Source organism: Centruroides sculpturatus, unplaced genomic scaffold (assembly GCF_000671375.1).
Source record: "Centruroides sculpturatus isolate CEXI.00-Female unplaced genomic scaffold, Cexi_2.0 scaffold684, whole genome shotgun sequence".
Taxonomy (NCBI): Eukaryota; Metazoa; Arthropoda; class Arachnida; order Scorpiones; family Buthidae; genus Centruroides; species Centruroides sculpturatus.
Window position 1 is genome coordinate 28110 of NW_019384832.1, and position 15783 is coordinate 43892.

At 32.8% G+C, this 15783-nt stretch overlaps 1 protein-coding gene across 1 annotated transcript; it reads left to right on the forward strand.

Annotated features, from left to right (window-relative positions):
• The first annotated feature begins 239 nt into the window (after positions 1-239).
• LOC111630143 (MOG interacting and ectopic P-granules protein 1-like) lies at positions 240-3229 on the forward strand. Its single transcript, XM_023374183.1, has one exon. It carries the CDS (start codon positions 509-511, stop codon positions 3218-3220), a length of 2712 nt encoding a protein of 903 aa, XP_023229951.1. The 5' UTR covers positions 240-508; the 3' UTR covers positions 3221-3229.
• Positions 3230-15783: the final 12554 nt, after the last annotated feature.

Consider the following 15783-nt stretch of genomic DNA (forward strand, 5'->3'; position numbering starts at 1 on the left):
TTAGTTCATCATTTGCACAGTTTAATTATGTTTAATGATTATATAAATTGCTGATTCATTCATTAATATCATTTAATCTAATTAATACACTATATGAATACATATATATGTATAGAACTTCATATATATATGTAGATAGATGAAAGTTTATGAATTGTTTCTATTCATTTACATTAAAAATTTATTATTACTTCATAAATAGATATGTAGTTTTTAAAGAATTTGGTCCCAAAATTTATTAACTTTTTCATTTTTTCAGATGTTTTCTGATGGAAGTGAAATACATTTTTAACTTGAAGAATTCCTGTTATTGCCAGAATTGTAATTCAGCTGTCTGTGGTTGTGATAAATTAACAGCAGATTATCAGAAATCATATTAAAATATTCATCATGTATAGATAAATTTTAACATGATTATTTTGAATAAGTGAAGAATAATAGAAACAAACTCTTCTAACATTTTTAATAAATCTTTTACTAGTTAAAATTTACATACCAAAGTTTAATTATGGATATAGAAAGTAGTTCAGATTCTGACGATACCTCATCGAAATTGCAAAATGAAAATTCCTCAATTGCAGTTTCAAATATTTCAGGTAAAACTGTTGATGATGATTTGATAAGAGAGAAAAATATTGAATCTTTAGAAATAGCAAAATCTGGAAAGTCTTTTACAAATGGAGAAGATATGATTAATGGAAAACATTTAGAAGAAAAAGATCTTTCAAATGATAAAAATATGGAAATAGATGATGACATTATGGAATCTGAACAAGATGATGATTCTGATAAAGTTTCAGATGAGGAAAGCAAATCTCAGGAAGCTTCATCATCATCTGATGATCAAGATGATCATATGTCTAATGGCTTTGATAGTGCAAGTGAATTAAATGATGATGATAAAAAGTATTCTAAAGATAAATATGTTACGTCTGAGAAAACAAAGAATAAAGAAAATGTTAAAAGTTCAACAAACAATAAAATTGAAGTTAGTCATAGTCATATGCAAACAAGAAGTTTCTCAGTTATTACTAAAGCAAAACAAAATGCTAAGAAAAGTTTAGGTCATTCCAGTAATGCTGAAAAATCAGAAAAATCATTTGTTTTGTCAGAAGTTACAGATGATGATATTGAACAGATAAGGGATGATTCTTGTTTTCCAGACTATTTGAAATCGTTAATTTCTGTTGGAAGGTATATTCCAGTCCAAATAGTTAATCCTCGTGATTACAGACCAAAGAATAATGAAACACTAATTGAAGCACCCTCATTAACAGTTCCTCTTTTAGTTAAGGAACGAAATATATATTTTGATAAAACTTATAAAAGTGAAAGACAAAAGCACAATATACATTCATCTCAGGATAACTATTTCAATAGTTCTGTAGGACAATTTCTAATTGGATTGGGTTTTAGCAGAGTTCGAGAATGGTATCATAGAGATATGACAAAAATCAAGGAAAGACAAATTAGGAAAAAGTCAAAGAAAAATCAAGGAGAAAATGATGGCACAAATTTAGAAGAGGAATTACAAGAGCATAAAAGTGAATACCTCCAAGCTAAACAAGCTAATGAACCATTTATATTTCCAATGAAAAAATGTAATTTATGTCCTTTTCAAACTGAATCACATTTAGTATTGGATGGACATTCTTTAATTCCACATATTTCTTCAAGAAGAGAATATCTTTGTAACTTCTGTAGTTTTAATTCCAGAGATCCAAAATTAATATTATTTCATATGGAAGCAATACACAACAAACGTGGTATTATTGATCTACCCGTTTTTTATGAGTGCCCATTTTGTTTGTTTGATACTCATCTAAAAACAAAATTAACAAGTCATCTTAGCAGATGTCAGAGAACTTTTCGGTACTCTCTTAATCAAGCACCATCTAGAGATTTTCCATATCCAACTCTAACTCCCAAACCTGTTACCACTAGTGATGTAAAAGAATATGAAGTAAGTTTGAATAATTCCTTAAAAAGTAATCAGAAGCTTCTAATGTCACAAATGGATGGATCTAATAGGCACATGTTATCCAGTATGTCATCATTATATCATCAGTTGTCATCAGTTGATTACCAGCAATTACAGCAATTAGCTGCAAACAATGTACAATTGTTAACTAGCAGTGGCGGAGTTAGGACAAAGTATCCTATAATGAATCAGGTTCACTCCAATCAAAAGCTTCCTTTTCCCATTACTAGTAATCATATTTATCATTTTGTTAATTCAAATGGGCAGTTGGTTCCAGTTTTAGGCAAAGATTTGATTAATTCAACATCAAGAATGTCCTTTTTGCCAAGTGCTTTAGAAAGCAGCTCTCAAAAGAAATCTCAAATCAGAGGATCTTATGATAGTGGAAATATGGCAAGAGTTATAAAAATTGATGGTAAGAAAAGTATAGTTACCATGCAGTCATCAGATAATAAATTATCTTCCTCAGGTCATCTTCAAAGACTTCATCTGCCTCACAGTGCTCAGGGTAGCAAATTTACACCACAAAAAGGTTCCAGTAGTGGTCAGGCTAAAATTGTTATTTGTGAAATATGTGATGGTTATATTAAGGATTTAGAACAGTTACAAACCCATATGCATTGGATCCATAAAGTAAAGATTCATCCAAAAATGTTAGCTAGTAGACCACCATTAAATTGTCAAAAGTGTCAGTCTCGCTTCTTTACAGATCAGGGATTAGAACGCCATCTTCTTGGTACTCATGGACTTGTAACACCAAATATGCAAGACATGGCAAATAAAAATCAAGACGGAGGTTGTTGTACAATTTGTGGACAGTTTTATGCTTGCAAGCTTGTAGCACATATAAGTCAAGTACACAAAATTACACTCAAACCTGCCCATTTATCTTACAAGTGTACAGTCTGTTCTGCTACATTCAGCCTATATAGACAGTTTGAAAATCACGTGTATTCTGTACACAGTGGCTCTGGTAAGAGATCTGCCGATGGTGATTCTACACAATCAAGCAAAAAGTTTGCTATGTCTTCTGATAAGGGAAAATCGAAACTTGATCTAGAAAAAAGTACATTGTCGTCTTCAAATAAAAATGATTCAAATAAGCATAGTGGAACAAATAATTCAGTTTATTCGAAAGAGAAACAAGGAAAACATAATTTGCAACCCGTCAGTACTCGATTAAAGAGAAGAAAGTATCTGCGTAGTAGCGAAGGCAAATTTAGGGGAAAAGACGCCTGATTAACATAATTTAAATAATAAAGTTAACGTCAAATTCTAATCAGGTAATATAGTGCTACCAATTATCGGGAAGGTAGATGTATATTTTTTAACTGTGGAACATGGTTCAAAGTAGGCATTTCATATTTGTGCTAAAGTGCATTTATGTTGAGTAGGTTAAAACAAAATATGTAAATATATATATTAAAATTTGTACGTTATTAATTTCTAAATGGTGGAAAAATTTTGATGTACATGAGAGATTCAGTAACAAGAATGATTTTGAGCCAGTTTCATGTTTTTCTTACTATTTATATACTACTGTAATTTTTTTATTTTGTGTGGAATATGTGTTTTTATGGATGTCAAGATCTGTCCATTTAAATGGACCAGATTAAATTGTGAAATTGAATTTTTAAAGACAGTATTGTAATTTTATATGGGAAAAGAAAATGCAGTTTACTATTAATGCTATTTAATAATTCTACGAAAATACGAAAAGCACCGGTCTTGATAATATACAGTAGAGGAAAAGATTTAAAGTGTTTGGAATTGGTGCTTTACAATAATATAGTAGGTAAGCCAACTCAATTAGTAGTGTTCAGTTTGATAATAAATTTTCATAAAGACGTGGTACAATTGCTATCATACCGATCAAACTGGGTAATTTACCTAGATGGATTCGAGGCTGCTCTTGGGAGGGTATATCATTCATCTGGTCACTGTTTCAACTACCATACAAAGAACTACCATTAAGATTCAAATTGTAGTTAAAAAATAAAGGTGATCATAAATTTAGAATTTCGAGTCTAGTATTCCTCTTAATTTTATATGTTTTAGATTTAATTATTCTAGTTTTTCAATTTTTGTTCTCATTCTAAAATCCAGTATTGAAACAGTTATTATTATTTTTCATTAAGCCATTTCATGCCTTAAAAAAAAAGTCTATTAAATTCATTTGCAAGTTAACTTGAATTTATAATTATAAAAATTCTTCTTTATATTATTATAAATGTTTCTAGTTAAAAACAAAATTAATTTACGTAATTTTACGAAAAATTTTGATTACTTAAAGTAAATCTGTAAAGATAGGCATGAAATGAGTTCTGTAGATCAGAATTTATAAAGACGTAATTAATAAATTATCCGATAATTCTGATCATCGGAATGTTTACTTTAAATTGTAAGATTAATTTATGTTTTTATAAATTCGTCTCGGTTACTGTTTTGGTAGTTCTTTTTTTCAGAATTTGCATTGCAAACGAATTGAAGCCGACTTGCCGCATTAAGCATATAACTATATCTGTGCTAGGCGATTTTTTTTCAGAGAAATTCAAGTAAATTTTAAAGTTTCCGTGAAATAAGTTACTCGTTGAGAAGCAAATTCGTGAGTTGTTTCTAATTGTTAGACCCAAAATTCGGATGAAAGTACGTGCTTAAAATGGTGCGTTAAACATTATATTTAAATCAGTTTGTTCATCGTAATTGTGTGTAATGCCGAATTTTAAAAAATGTCTAAGTTCGTGTTTGTTTTAACTTTAATTAAATAAAGTTACCCGATTTAAGAACATCGTAAATTCTCAATTTTCTTAGAACATTTAGAACATAATTGGATTTGATTTGTTAACACAAATTTTCACAGATGAATTCATAACAATAGCGAGTTGGTGCATTGGTATTTTTCGTCATAAACGTAACGAAGAATTTTATAAACGAAGTCTTCCCGTTATAAGGTAACGATAGCCAATCGCAGTAGTCATTTGCTTATAACAGCCAAGAAGATTAGCGAGCTGCGATGTCACTATCAAATATGGCGACTAAATTTTACTGTTTATAAACTTCAATAATTATTACAATTGAAATGATGAAAATGAACAGTGGAGAATGTACTGTACATTCTAGTATTTCAATATAACAACTAATTAACTATAAATTGTTATTAAATTAACAAGCTGGTATGTATATATATTTGTATCTCACACACACACGTGTATATATATATACGTGTGTGTGAGATACAAATTTTTTAATTATGATTATCAAAATGATTTAACTGCCAATCTCATTTTCAAATAATGTTTGTGCAATTAACTCGTTACCAATTCTGTTCAACGTATCAGTTTTGCGTATCAATGTTCTCCGTTATGTTTTAACTCGCCAATGGTTTACGCCGATGTAAAAATAAATGGATAGTGAGGAACAATAGTATAATTTTTAATTAATTAAAAGTAGGATTTGTCGAATAATGAATTCAGCGATTCAAAAATGATCTGTATATAGAAAGTCTCTATTTAACATCGTTTCGTTATAGTGTTGCCGAGGAAAGGTAGAAATACATTTGTGATAATTATTGAAGTTTATAAACAGTAAAATTGATATCTAAGAGATGAGAACTAAATGCAGGTGATCGCAAACACAATCAAATTAGAATAGCATTAACATTAAATTACATCTTATTTAGCCAGTGGCGTAGCGTGCGTGTCAGCCGCCCGGGGCAAAGGCATCCCCTTATTTAGGTATCTCAATTTAAAAGACTAAAATTCAGTTTCGTCATAGAATAAGTAATGAAAAATTCCGTGCTAGTGTTGTCACCTTTTTAAAATCGCTGACCCGGACGGCAGGTGAGGTTTGTTCGAACAGAAGTTCCTGACGCATGCGTAATGTCGTTTTGCAATGCGAAGAATAATGTGTAGTGCATGTCGGTTCTAAAGCAGTTACAGTTAGCGACTAGGGAGACTTGGGTAGGAGTAACGTGAGTAACCTAGATCAGTGATCCCCAACCCCCGGGCCACGGACCGGCACTGGGCCGCCCAAGGAACATTAAGTTATTGGTATTTCCATTTTATTTACTATGGTGTATTTCTCTCGGGTTTGTGCGACTTTAAATGGACGACAGAACAACGGAATAAACTGGACATAAGAAACACACTTCGGGTGTCATTGTCTCCTATTACACCTAGATGGAACCGTCTTGTTGCAAAGATACAAGCTCGAGGTTCTCATTGATTTAACGTTCTAGTGAGTTAAAATGTTAAATCACATTATATTCATTTTTTGGTGTAACTATATTTTATTTTGAAGGCATGTTTAAATACAATTAAATTAAATCAATCTAAAATATAAACAATCAACGTCCCCCCCTCAGTGGACCGCGGTAAAAATCAAACGTTGACCGGTCCGCGGCGATAAAAAGGTTGGGGACCGCTGACCTAGATGACCTATTCTATTGGATATTGGAGGTGTATGTGAATAGAATCGAACAAGCAAAATAAAAAAAAGGTCGAAAGGTTGTGCACGGTATCACCAGGTAAAATTAATAGTTCATTCGGATGGTGAGTCGATTCTCGGACCATCCGGATGGTAACACTATTCCCCGTGCTCATTTCAATCTGTCCGAATCGTAGTAGCGACGATAATACGAAGTAAAATGGTTCAAATTTTTACAAGATGATATTATTTATTGTGAAATTTTGTCGCCCCCACTACGCTACGCCATTATTTAGCCTATGGTAGAATTAGTTTCGTTAAAACATCGTTTCACTTAGGTTCTTGGAAACTGCGGCATTCAAGTAAGGACATATTGAAATGTTACACAGTAAATATTCCTGTTTAAGACATTTTCCGCATCTAATAGTCATATTCTATGTTTAACTCGAGATGCTGAATACGATTTTAATCGCGAGTTCAGTTAATGCGAAGTGAATATCGATTTCAAGTCTGAAATCACGATTTAACTGGTGGCCATCGGCGCAATATAAATCACCATGCATTAATTAACATATAATTCAAGTTAATTCTCGAATTACAGCTTAACATTTGTTCTATTTGAATTCTTCGGAAAATGTACTTTCGATTTTTATAACAATTCGTGCCCATCTATATTAAAGGCCAATTTTTAGCAGCGATTCGCTATTGTTTTAGTGACCGCTTTTGCCATTAGAATTGATCGTGCAATCCGTCCGGTTATCGGTTGGAGAAATAACTTCGGTGCACGTAGAAAATTTTAGCATTTGTTAGTGGAATAATAAACTGATTAGATAGAAGTTTAATTATTTCTGTGGCTATTATCTATAACTTACTGGTGTGTGTATATACATACAACTTTTACTGGTATGTAAGTTATATACTGTATATAAAATTCGTGCCATGGGCATTAAAAGGTCCTTTCTAGCAAGCTCGCAATGAGGCACCGGGTAATTTTCTTAATTAAACTTCCCCTGTGGGCACTAAGATGGTCCACAGGGAAAGTTTAAAAAAATTACCCGGCGACTCACTATGGATTCGGCCAGGCCAACAATGGGGCGAGTGGGTGATGAGGGAGGGACCAACATTTCCGGATATAAAAATTTTCGTGATTTTTCGACCCTTCCGATACGATCTGGATCCCCACAGTGCTACGTTGCCATGTTAACCATTCGGCCAAATTTTTATTGGTGAAAAATGACTTATTTCAGGTTTACGGATTTTTCTTATTCTTACCGAACATGATTGATAGGAATAGTTTTCTGTTCTTAAAGCTTCCTGTCCTAACAATTGTAATTCTTAAACCACACAGTTTGATACATTCTTGTATGATAAATCCTAAATTTATTTAAAAGAATGCGGTAAAATTAATTACATAGAATTGTTATTTCAGAAGGCATTTCGGGTCAAGATCCCTCTTCAGCCACTGACAATCTTTGAAAACACTGGTCCTAGGTAATATCACAAGGAAAATAAATAATTTTTAGTGTATTAACACCCGAGAAAGTAATATAGGATGTCATGAGTATTAAACGTAGGATTTAGGGGAAAAAACGAATTTATCTTAGAGGTTGCCGCAAATATAATTATACATTTACAAACAAATTGTATATAAATACTGCAATTAAAACTGTTTAAAAAAATACAAATGAAGATTAAAAAGGAAGTTAAAACTGATAACTAAATTTTTTTTACCTAATATTTCCTTTTATTTCTGTAAATTATTGTCAAGTGTAAAACAATAACGTTTTTTTTAAAAATTAAACTATAAAAGTAATTTTCTCTTTATTACTTTAATAGGATTTTGAAGAGGTGGCTTGTCTGTGCTCTCTGGAGATTCGAAGAAGAAATGTGAAAAAAAAATCTAAAAAATATGCAAACACATTATTATTAAAACGTTGTTAATTAAATAATAATCTCTAACTTCAGTTAGTAGAAATGTACTGTACGAATTCGCAAAACATGACTTATAAACTATCTTACAACATAATAAATAAATAAATACATATACACCGAACATAAGTCTACAGTTTTTTCAAATTGCAGCCCAATTACAATAGGCGAAAGCCCACGAATCTCGCGATCAACAAGAGTTTTGACAAACCCCTTGCAGGCATTTGTCACAACTTGCATTTATAATATTTATGATCAAAGCGACTAATAAAAATCGATGTAGGGATTTGTCTGCTTTGTAGTTATCGAGCAGTAATAATTTTTCGAACATTTTTGCCTTTTTTCTATAAGTGATTTAAAAAAAATTACACCTAAATCACCACAAAGCTGTTAAGATTGTAAATGACGTCGTAAATGCCAGAACACGGAATATCTTCTCACACTTTAAAGTGGCCGGAAAATCTCGTGTGACGGAGATTTGCCGCCCACATTCCAACAATAGGACAGAAATTTAATAGCATTAATACGTATGACAAGAAGTGATGATTGACAACTTATCGAGATTAGTGTTTTCTAACAGAGAAAAAATAGTTCGGCATTTTACAACCTGCCCTCTTTCCCATTCCTATTTTCAGCATCTTTATTTAATGCCTACGGTTAAAATTCGTCCTCCGAAAGAGTATTTGCACAAATTCTTTTCGTTTTAAAATATTTCGTACGTAATTAATTCTTTGGGAATATTGAAGGCGGGACTTTGTGTTTTCGTAAGGTTGGTTATGGACGACGGTACCCGTTGTTTAGTGTCTCCACTATTTAGGAGTAAATATAATAAATGCCCTATTTGAAGGGTCCGGGGATTGTAAAAGGCAGTGTTAAGTAGAGGTGTTCTCTATTCGGAAGTGTCCGTTATGCTGGCTTTCAGCTTAGCGCAATCGCGTCGCCGTCACCTGATGATTCGTAGAGCGACACAATCGCTGCCCTACGTGCCTGCACACTACGCAAAATGAAAGGTGAATTGCAATAAATTATGGAAATTTTTTAAAATGGCGGAAAACTTTCAACTTAAAATAGTTTTAGATTTCTCAATTTAATTTTTTAAAATCTAATATTTGCTATTTTTTTGCACCTTTTCGAAATTTCCACACCACGCTGTATAGAGGTGTCAAGTCTACACGAGAGACATCATGAACATGCGCAATTATCCGGCGCCATCTTTAAGGTTTGTTTACGTTTTATTTGTGTTTGCATGCGCTTTAGCTGGAGTTCCTGTGTTTATTCGTCGTGAATATCACTATGAATTGTTGTGTAATTGGGTATCATTCAAGGACAAAGAAACGTCATTTTTAAAAATACCCGGCATTATTTGTCATCAAGGACCCCAAACAGGCGCTTTCACGACGAAGGTAATTTGCATGGTTCTAGAGAATTAACCGAAAAAATTTCAATACGGATAAAGTGAATATCAATACAAGAGTTTGTCAGAAGCATTTCATTTCAGGTAAGCAATAAATTTGATTACTACTTATCAATAAATGGTTAGGTAAACTTGCATGATTATCATAAAGTTCAAGCCGGTTGCATAAATCCCTTTGTTAAATACCGACCAAAAAAACGTTAAATGATTTTAACAATCGCAAATTTTAGTTTGAATAGATAATAATTGTGTTCTAACTTTTTCATCTTTCAGTTTGTTTTCGTAGTCTCTACTTGTAATAAATACTTGTATACAGTAGTAAAGTGATAAGCAAAGATGATTGCCCTTCCAGTCTAATTTACATAAATAAAAATGTGTATTTTTTAAGATATGGACCAATAATTTCCATTGTTCATTTACAAATAGCTAAGTTAGGTTATTTTGGTGAGCAACATTAATATTTCTTTACGAAGCTACTTTTTATAATGATTTATTTTACATTAGTAACAAATAATTATTACATAGTAACATGTTCCTGGCAAATTCTTAGGTGAAAGGATACCAGGTAACCCCAATGGCGGCGCTTCGGTTAGGTTAGGTTAGATATTAAGGTTTAGATATTTGAACTCGGGGCCGAGACGAGTTCAACGGTACCCTACTTTTGAACCGGAGACCAAAAATAAGAAAGTTATCATACTTTTTTCCGGCGATCGCGCGATGATCGGGAGTCACGTCGCTCTCTCGGCTAAGCCTATCGCGTGTTTAACAGGCAGTCCGGCAAGTCGGCCATATATACCTTCAACAGATGCATATTTGATCCAAAAGCATACTGATCGTCTGCAGTTGGAGTTAAGTCCTTTTCGCACACCTCCGCGCTCCTCGACCTCGGGGCCTACGGCCCCTTAGCCGCGGACACACTCGCGGTTGGCTAGTGCCACGCGCCGCTTTTGCTGTTGTCCTACAAACCTAACCTATTCCTCCGGGAGATAACTTTCTAACTAACTAATAACTTTCTTATTTGAACTCGTCTCGGTCCCCCGAGTTCAAATATCTAAACCTAAATATCTAATCTAACCTAACCGAAGCGCCGCCATTAGGGTTACCTAGGTATAATTTGACCGTTTTTTTAATCCCAAAGGAAAACATTCCTCATTTTATGATGAGTCATCACCAGCTGGCTGCCAACGTTATACATGGTTTTTTTTTTTAACTCTCCGCCCTGTGGGCACTAAGAGGGTCTCTTTTAGCAAACTCATTATGAGTTCAGCCAGGCCTACAATGGAGGGGCCGGGTGGTGAGGTTGACCGACATATCCGGTCGGTCAACCTCACGAAAAATTCCTAGGGATTTTTAGACCGTCCGAATTCGATCCAGGGTCTCCCAGAGCGCTAGGCTGCCACCTTGACCGCTTGGCGATTATACATGAGGTATGAGTGGCCACAACCCGGCTGCATATCAGAAGCGTTATGAAAGAGCACATAATCAGAAAAAAAAGCCACTTGTAAGATAGTTATGGGCCTCTAAAAATATGTAAGCTTTCATTTGTGAAAGAGAGTAGTAATTTGTCGTCAAAACCAAATATTTATGATAGCACCAAATTCTACTTTAAGCTACAACTCTTCATTTACAACGATGATGCTGGCTTCGTATGGATCGACATCCTGACATAATGAAACTTTCTCTTCATATAAAGCAGTATCTCGTCCTGTCAGACTACGAGAATAACCCGCCAGAAAAGCATATTTTTAAATTTTGCCTATGATATAAAAATACCGCAGTTCTATTAAGTTTAAATTGAAAAAAGCGCTGCTAACCTGTCAAAGAACAAATCTCGGCCGTGTTCAGTAACGCAGAACACCTAAGTTAGAATTCTGAGTGGCTTAGTGGGCGGAGTTAAGAATGTTCTGAGCATCATTGAATGATTATTCTTAGTTAGACAACTGGGCAAAAAGTTAAAATTATGATCGCAACAATTGTCGCAAACGAACTGGTCGAAAAGGATGAAGTAACCAATAAATTATTCAAATGGAAGCCGCGTCAGATCGCGATGAAATAAATAAAGCAATTATTAACTGTAATCAACGAAATGGACCGCTATCCTCCATTAAAATGTATTCGGAATCTGTTATACCGACGTATGATAATTTTACATTTAGAAGTCATTTTAGAATGAGAGAATAACATTGTGATTCTTATAATAAAATACGTTTAGTTTAACACGAGCAGCCATCTTGCAAATCGTCCAGCAAGACAAAAACAATGACGTCACTAGTTAGCGTAGATAAAAGAAGTTGACTGAACTAGCTAGAATTCTAGTGATGGGAGGAGTCGAGCAGTAGTTAGAAACGAGTTCAACATCGCAGCATAACTAGACTTAGGAAGAATTCTGCTTTACTGAACACGGCCCACGTGCATGCTAAGCAAGCAGAAGCTAGACCACAAACATGGCGAAGGGCACTAAGAGGTCCTCTTTTTGCAAGCCCATTATGGGTTCGTCCAGGCACACAATGGGGCTGCCGGGTAGTGAGGTACGGGACCCGACATATCCAAACGGATTCCCCGAAAATTTCCTGGGGATTTTTCGACCCGTTCGGTTTCGAACCCGGGTCCCCCAGAGCGGTAGGCTGCCACCTTGACCACTCGGCCATCTGGCCGCAAAACTTGTTTTGTTCCTATCAATGTTCTACAGCGCTGTTAAAGTCCCAATCTCGTCATACGGATCTATATTTTTATCTATTAAACATTCTATAAAACTTTAAATAGCTTAATTTGTTTATTTACCTTCGGTTGTAAACCTCGATTTTAAATGTATCCGCCATTTTTTCAACAAATTTCCCGCGAATCAATGCGCGACGTTCACTGACTTGTGAGTCACTGGATGTTGCAAACGTGTGGCGCAAGGTTAATCAAGACATATAATAAGGCAAAGCATGTAATAATTATTTATACCATTCCGTGGTATAATTAAAATAATAATAAATTCCTATTACAAATACTGTAAAATTAATTTATTGTTAACTTAAAATCATCGCTAGGGCGCCTCTAGTGCTCCTTTTCTCATACCGTTACGCGGATGGACACACGTTCAATGGGTTATATAAATAGATGGCTGTTTCTAAAATCGAAGATATGAATGTTCCTAATGCAGCCTTATCCGAAATATTTTTCTTAGAAATAACTGTCCACCCGAAGCAATCTATCATTTCACCTTTTAATTCACAGTTTAAACACAGTTAAGTAGATTTAGAAACATCGATATTGTCGGCCGCCATTTTCTTAACGAAGTGAACTAACTCTAACGAAGTTCACGAAGGAAAGAGTTTCGTTCGAAACGTCATCACCGCAGAGCATGCGCACTGAGTGAGACTACTACTATTAGAACGAGTCGTTACTAACGCGTGTAAGTTGTTCGACTTTACGAACGTACCCGTTGATCGATTAACCTAAAGTTAGTTTTGTTGTTATGAGAGCGGGCAGACACTATAGTTACAGACATTTCATCTAAAACTTGATAAAAGGGCACACATTTATAATTTAAGAAGGCAGAGAAGTGTAGAGAAGAATCCAGACAATTTTCCTGGAGGATTATTTTTAGTAGGAAAAGCAAACTCTTGTCAAACGCCAATGAAATTGAATTGCTTAAACATAACCAGTATAGGTATACCTCGACTTACGTCGTTCCCGATTATACGTCGTTTGTCAAAAACATAAACTTGATTTTTATTTTTCCGTATAAGTCATTTTATTCAACTTTACGTCTGTCCGCCACAAATATTGAAGTCGTAATATCACTATAAAAACGTTTAAAGCACATAAAATCATATTAAAATATGTACGTTTACAAGTATGTACTGTATTTACAGTACATGCATTCGTAAATTTAGATTACGTTTTTCTGTACTATATTAAAAACTAAAATTTATTTGTTCGTAAGCTTAAAATAGATCCTTATTAACCATATATTATTAAAGATGAGTTAATAAATAAAATACAGAACCGGAATTGGTAATTTGTGGTTTAGCCTAGTGACAAGTAGATTCGGAAACAAGTAAATTCGACTTACGTCGTTTTTCGACTTAAGTCGTTTTCCTGGAACCAATTACCGACGTAAGGCGAGGTATACCTGTATTTAGTTTTTCATATGCTATCTGTTTTATAAGCCAGAAAATAAATGAATATTTTTGAATTATTTGTTAGAGATTCTTTCATGATGTTTTACCGAGAGGAAATGATACTTGACAGTTAATTACTAAACAAAAACGGCATCTACTTTGTCTCAAAATCCCAGTATTTCCAAAACTCAAAACATTACACACACCTGTATTTTCGGTTGTAAATATACACTACTGTGCATTACATCATAACAAAATGCGATAGGTTTAGCAAAATTAGTGTGTACTGTAACTAAATGAAAACTTCTAGAGCTGCGAAGCGGAAGCGCATTTTAATCCACAAGTTTCTTGATAATTTTGCCAGTGAATATAAACATATTTTCGTAAAATATTATTTTTCTTACCATTTGACTTTACGAAGGGAAATTTTCGAAGATTCTAATGGTAAACGTTAACACATCGAACGTAATTCAATAGACGTCATAATTAGTTAACAGCAACTTCAATTTTGTACTTCCCGAAAACTTTACACGAAATAATAAGTTTATAAGCATACTAGTAAAAATTGTTTGAGTAAAGAGCTATAGAAACGTTCAGTAATTTAAAAATTCTTCTAGGTACGAAATGACTTGGCATTGTATTACTATGGATTCGACTTCTCTTATTCGCTTTTAGAAAGTGCTAGTTTTCTATCTTGTCTATCTTTTTTGTAAAAAGGATAAGTAAAATGCGCATAAATAATTGTACAAAATGAATTAATACTCTGATACGATATTCACTCTTGAAACTATTAAATTCATTTCAATTAAGACAATTTAAATTTTACAGTTTAAGTTCAAAATAATATATCCCGTCTATAATTAGTTCATTTTGATATTTGTAATTTAATTAATTAATGATTCCAATTACAAATCTATATTCGTTTATAAAAAATTAATAATTTGGTTTCCTGAAATAAACATTTAGTATCGATAAGAATAAAATTATCCAAAATTCTACAACGAAGCGTATATTTAAAATGTATATTACTAAGGTGTGTAAGGAATGTGTAAATGTAGTTAGTCATTTTTAAATATCAAAAGTATATATAAGTTTTTCAATATTCATTTTTAAAAACTAAAGATATATTTAGTAGAAACTTATTTTCAATCGTTCAAATCGTTGAAGTTACTTTATAAGTTAGGTATTACAATATTTTAATATTTTTTGAACTAAAATAAGTTTGATATAATTAATTAATGCCGCTGATTAATTAAGAAATAATTCTAAATGATTTTATTGTTTAATAAATTCATTATTTGCATTTAATTTGAGCAATGAACTATTTCAATACAATAGCATTTTTCTAAAATACTAAATTAATTTTTTTTACTTCTACCATTAAAAATAACTGGAATAATACTCTTTCCATATACTCTGTTGAAGAATATAATTTTTCTCAAATTATAATTATATTGAATTTTACTACATCTGTCATATAACTAGTATATTCACTATACTTTTGCTATCCCATGCTTATATATTGCTATCATAATAGCAATTATTAAAAAAAAACTGAACACTAATAACTGCTTGCTAAACTACTGAGAAAGATTAATAAACTAAACATACAATTTTTCATAATGCCATATAATAGTCCCATTGTAAATCATTCAGCAATATTATCTTTTGAAGAACTTAAGTATCTCATTCTGAAAATATATATTAAATGCATAAATTAGTGTTTTACATTCATATTTTGATATTCAATACATTAGATATAAAATAATCACATTTTACTACAGTTGCTAAATTTAAATTGAATAAAGAGGAGGGGGAAAAATTAAACTTCATTGTTTTTACATTAATATTAATGTTGAAATAGAAAAATATTTTGAAAACTAATCTGTTTTATATACATCAACTCCAGTTTAAATTACAAA

Coding starts and splice junctions, on each gene's coding strand:
- LOC111630143 (XM_023374183.1), top strand. CDS start 509: ATGGATATAGAAAGTAGTTCAGATTCTGACGATACCTCATCGAAATTG.